Source organism: Drosophila kikkawai, chromosome 2R (genome assembly GCF_030179895.1).
Source record: "Drosophila kikkawai strain 14028-0561.14 chromosome 2R, DkikHiC1v2, whole genome shotgun sequence".
NCBI lineage: Eukaryota > Metazoa > Arthropoda > Insecta > Diptera > Drosophilidae > Drosophila > Drosophila kikkawai.
The window spans coordinates 16,931,140-16,934,891 of NC_091729.1; the positions used below are offsets into that span (position 1 = coordinate 16,931,140).

The window sequence follows — 3,752 nt, forward strand, 5'->3', positions numbered from 1 at the left end:
GAGGCTAATTAGGCACAAAGCGTTGGCCATTGTTAGGCTGGCTTTGTTATGGGCCACTCCTGGCCAGGTTCACTCACCTGTTCGCTTCCGCTTTTTTGGCTTTATGAATATTTCAGCACTGTAACGAGCCTTGGAACTGATTTATTTGCCGTGTTTGATGGGTGTTCAAAATAAATAAACCAATTTTGGTTCCGGCATTGTTTTGTTTTCCCTGGGATATCCTGCGGTTGCTGTGGCTTTCGTTTAATTTACGTAAGTGTTGCACTTTCGTTGCCGCACTCTCGATGCTTTGCATAATTTGCGGTGTGTTTTGATTGGGTTTCAATATAAAATAAACTAAATTGTGCGAGTTTTTTTCAATTTATTTAAATACAATTAAAGAGGGTTCCTAGCGGAGATCAAAGTCTAGATGGAATAGATCACATTTCAAATAGATGCTTTGTCTGTGTTTATTTCACGTACTCAGTCCCTGCTCATCATCATATTCATCGATATATTTTTCACTATTGTTGCTCCGTGATTATTGCTAAGTGCATGTGGGTGGGGGAAAACGGGAAGAAACTGTCACTTGAATGCATTTTCATCACACCTCATTACGTTTCACTTGCATCTGCAATTGTGTCACGGCGCTGCTACTGCCTTTCGCTGCCATTCGAGCCTATGAATGGAGGAGGTCCTGGAAACTGCCGAGCGAATGGATTCGTTAGCTGAATGGGCTGTGAGTGTTTTTAATTGAAAACAATAAAGTTCTGTTGGGGGAACTGGGCCCACACCCCCAACAATGCATTAAATGTAGCAAGTTGTATGGGGAGGTTTTTTTCAAAGCGAAAATGTAATGCTCTTTTGGGAGGTTAAGGAATAGCTTTACAAATAGCTCTTGAAAATGGATAAAAACTTTTTCTTAGATTAAAAAATCCTGGAATAAATAAACCAAAATAAACTATAATTTCAATAAATAAATATTTTGTAAATTCCATAGCTATTTCTATATTTAAAATCTCATGTCTTGTCGCCTTGCAACCCGAGTAAACCCATAGATCTACCCCTTTTTCAATACCCTTCTCCTGCCAGAAGAAAGCTGAGCATTCGATGGATTGTTCGGTTCGCTTTCTTTGTTCGAAGCGTAAAAGGCGCGCCTCCGATGGAAATGGAAATGAATGTGGAATATGGAATATGGCAGCAGCGGCCGAGGTAGATAGAGATTCAGAGGCAGAGCCCGCCATAGATGGATAGATACGAGTCGTGTTCCGAGGCACACAATACACGAAATGCGAATGCGAAAGTGATAATTAAAAATCGCGCCATATATAGACGCTGGTTACCAGATACTGTTGTTGTTTTCCCCGGCATGAAATGGTTATTGTTTATGATTTTTTCCCGCTGCCGGGCAGGATATTCGCATTGCAATCAACACTGCCTGGGGGGGGGGGAGAGTGGGACCAGGGACTGGCATGTGGGCCGGGAGCCGCTTGAATGAAGTGATCAATGCGCCTAACAATGATTGACGCCATTTCCCGCGGAGGGAGACAATGGAAATCGGTGAAGTGGCGGCGGCGATATGGTGGGGAGCCGGTGCCTGTCGAAGATGGGCGGATGAGGCTGACAAACAATTATGCAAAAATTGCAAACGATTGCAGTTTTGAGCAGAAATTAATTTTGCATTTTTAATTTTACACACACAGCCAAGGGCAGGGGGCTTAAAGTCAGGGGCAGAGCTGACAAGCTTCCGAGCGATGGAAGCTGCTTGAAATTGCTGCGACGGCAATCCGCACTGCTCACAAAGGATTGATAAGTGCTGGGCTAGGCCTACACGGCAAGAAAACTCGGTAGAAAGTATATGACAAACTGAATTTACAAAGAAATACATTTTTCAATAGGTAATGGGGAGCTTGAAGGGTCTTCATATCTAATTTGTATACAAAGCTCAAACTTCCCCTTTATTTTCCCCAGTGTAAAACATCACGCGAGCATCTATCGGAGGCGGAGCTCTCTATGGCCACGTACCCCTCTAAGGGTGGCCTGTTTGCTAGCTTCCAAAACCGAAATCATTCCGCAATCGGAAGACCCCATCGTTGGTAGTGCCAAGATGTTCCAAGCGGATCGCCGAGAGTTGGCCTGCCTGCCATCAGCCAAGCTGGAGCAGGACCATCAGGAGCAGCAGAAGGACCTGCACAGGAGTATAGTTGTAGTCCCTGAAACGGATCCCGAGCGCCAGGACTTGCAGTTCCCGGATATCTGGCTGCGCGACAACTGCCGCTGCCCGGAGTGTTATCTACCACAGACCCTGAGTCGCCTGCCCCAGCTGTGGAACAACCTGGACACCAGCGTGCATGTCCTGCGCCAGAGTGTGGATCTGCAGCAGCAGGTCCTGTACATAGATTGGTCGGATGGCCATGCTTCCCAGTATCCTTATGACTGGCTAAGAGAGCGGGACTTCTCGGCAGCGAATCGCAAGCGGTATCTAAGGGAATCCTATCGCCCCGAGCAGCAGTTGTGGAGCGGCCAGGACTTTGAGGCGATCCGGCGTACCTTTTACTTCCAGGAACTGGTTACAAGCGACTTGGCTTTGCGGCAATGGCTCCACCATTTGGCTGTCTACGGGGTGGCTCTTGTACGGGAGGCCCCACTGGAGATGGACGTCCTGCGGAGACTGGCCAACCGAGTGGGTTTTATGCGACGCACCACCTACGGCGAGGAGTTTAGCGTGCGGGCCCAACCGGGAGCCAGCAACTATGCCTACCTAGCCGCACCTCTGCCCCTGCACACGGATATGCCTTACTTTGAATACCTGCCCGGAGTGACCATGCTGCACACCTTGGAGCAATCCGCCTCACCTGGCGGAGTCAACCTACTAGCCGATGCCTTCTACGTGGCCAAGATCATGAGAGATCGATATCCGGAACAGTTTCGGGTGCTCTGCCAGACGCCTGTAGATTGGGCGGACAAAGGACATGATGGAGACCTGCACTTCCACAATATCTGGCGGGCACCGGTCATCAAGTGAGTGTGATCCTTAATTTTTACTTTAGCCCAGAAATCAACATCTCTTTATATATCCTTGCAGCTTGGATTCTGAAGGACGCTTTGTTCGGATTAACCACAGCATTCCTCAGCGCGACAGCCACTTTAGCGTGCCGCTGGAGCAGGTGCGACCTTGGTACGAGGCCATGGCTACCTTTGTGCGCCTGGCCCATGAGCACTCGTGCCGTTTCAAGACCACGCCCGGTGACGTGCTCACCTTCGACAACCTGCGCCTGGTTCATGGACGCACCGGATATGATGACACGGACCAAAATGTGCGCCACATCCTGGGCGCCTTCATCGATTGGGATATTGTCTACTCGCGGCTGAGAGTCTTGCAGGGTGTTGGAACCTCTCCCGATACCGCTTAGGTGACGCATTTGTATTTCCACGTATTAATTAAGAACATTAACCCCTGGCTGCTTCCTTTGCCACCTGCTGTCACCTTGATTGACACACAGACACTGCAGGCATAGTTTTAATGAAATTATTATCTTATATTCACATTTATACTGTTATTGAAAATTAACACTCAGTGACATTTTAAATAAATACCATTTTAATTGATTTCTGCCTTTGACACACATCAATGCTAATTGATGCTCTTTAATTGGGTTATACATGTGATTTTAAGTCATTCATGTGATGCTGCCCAACGGCTAGCAATAATCACTTGGGCTAATCAGAACCCCAACTTGAACATCTGGCTGATAAGTTATTGAATTTGACTA

General features: G+C 47.4%; 1 protein-coding gene across 1 annotated transcript; it reads left to right on the plus strand.

The window, feature by feature from the left end:
• Positions 1-2,070: 2,070 nt before the first annotated feature.
• On the plus strand, positions 2,071-3,471 carry LOC108070795 (gamma-butyrobetaine dioxygenase). The gene is made up of 2 exons (XM_017161395.3): positions 2,071-3,000; positions 3,065-3,471. Exons 1-2 carry the CDS (start codon positions 2,087-2,089, stop codon positions 3,390-3,392), a joined length of 1,242 nt encoding a protein of 413 aa, XP_017016884.1. The 5' UTR covers positions 2,071-2,086; the 3' UTR covers positions 3,393-3,471.
• The last annotated feature ends 281 nt before the right edge of the window (positions 3,472-3,752 follow it).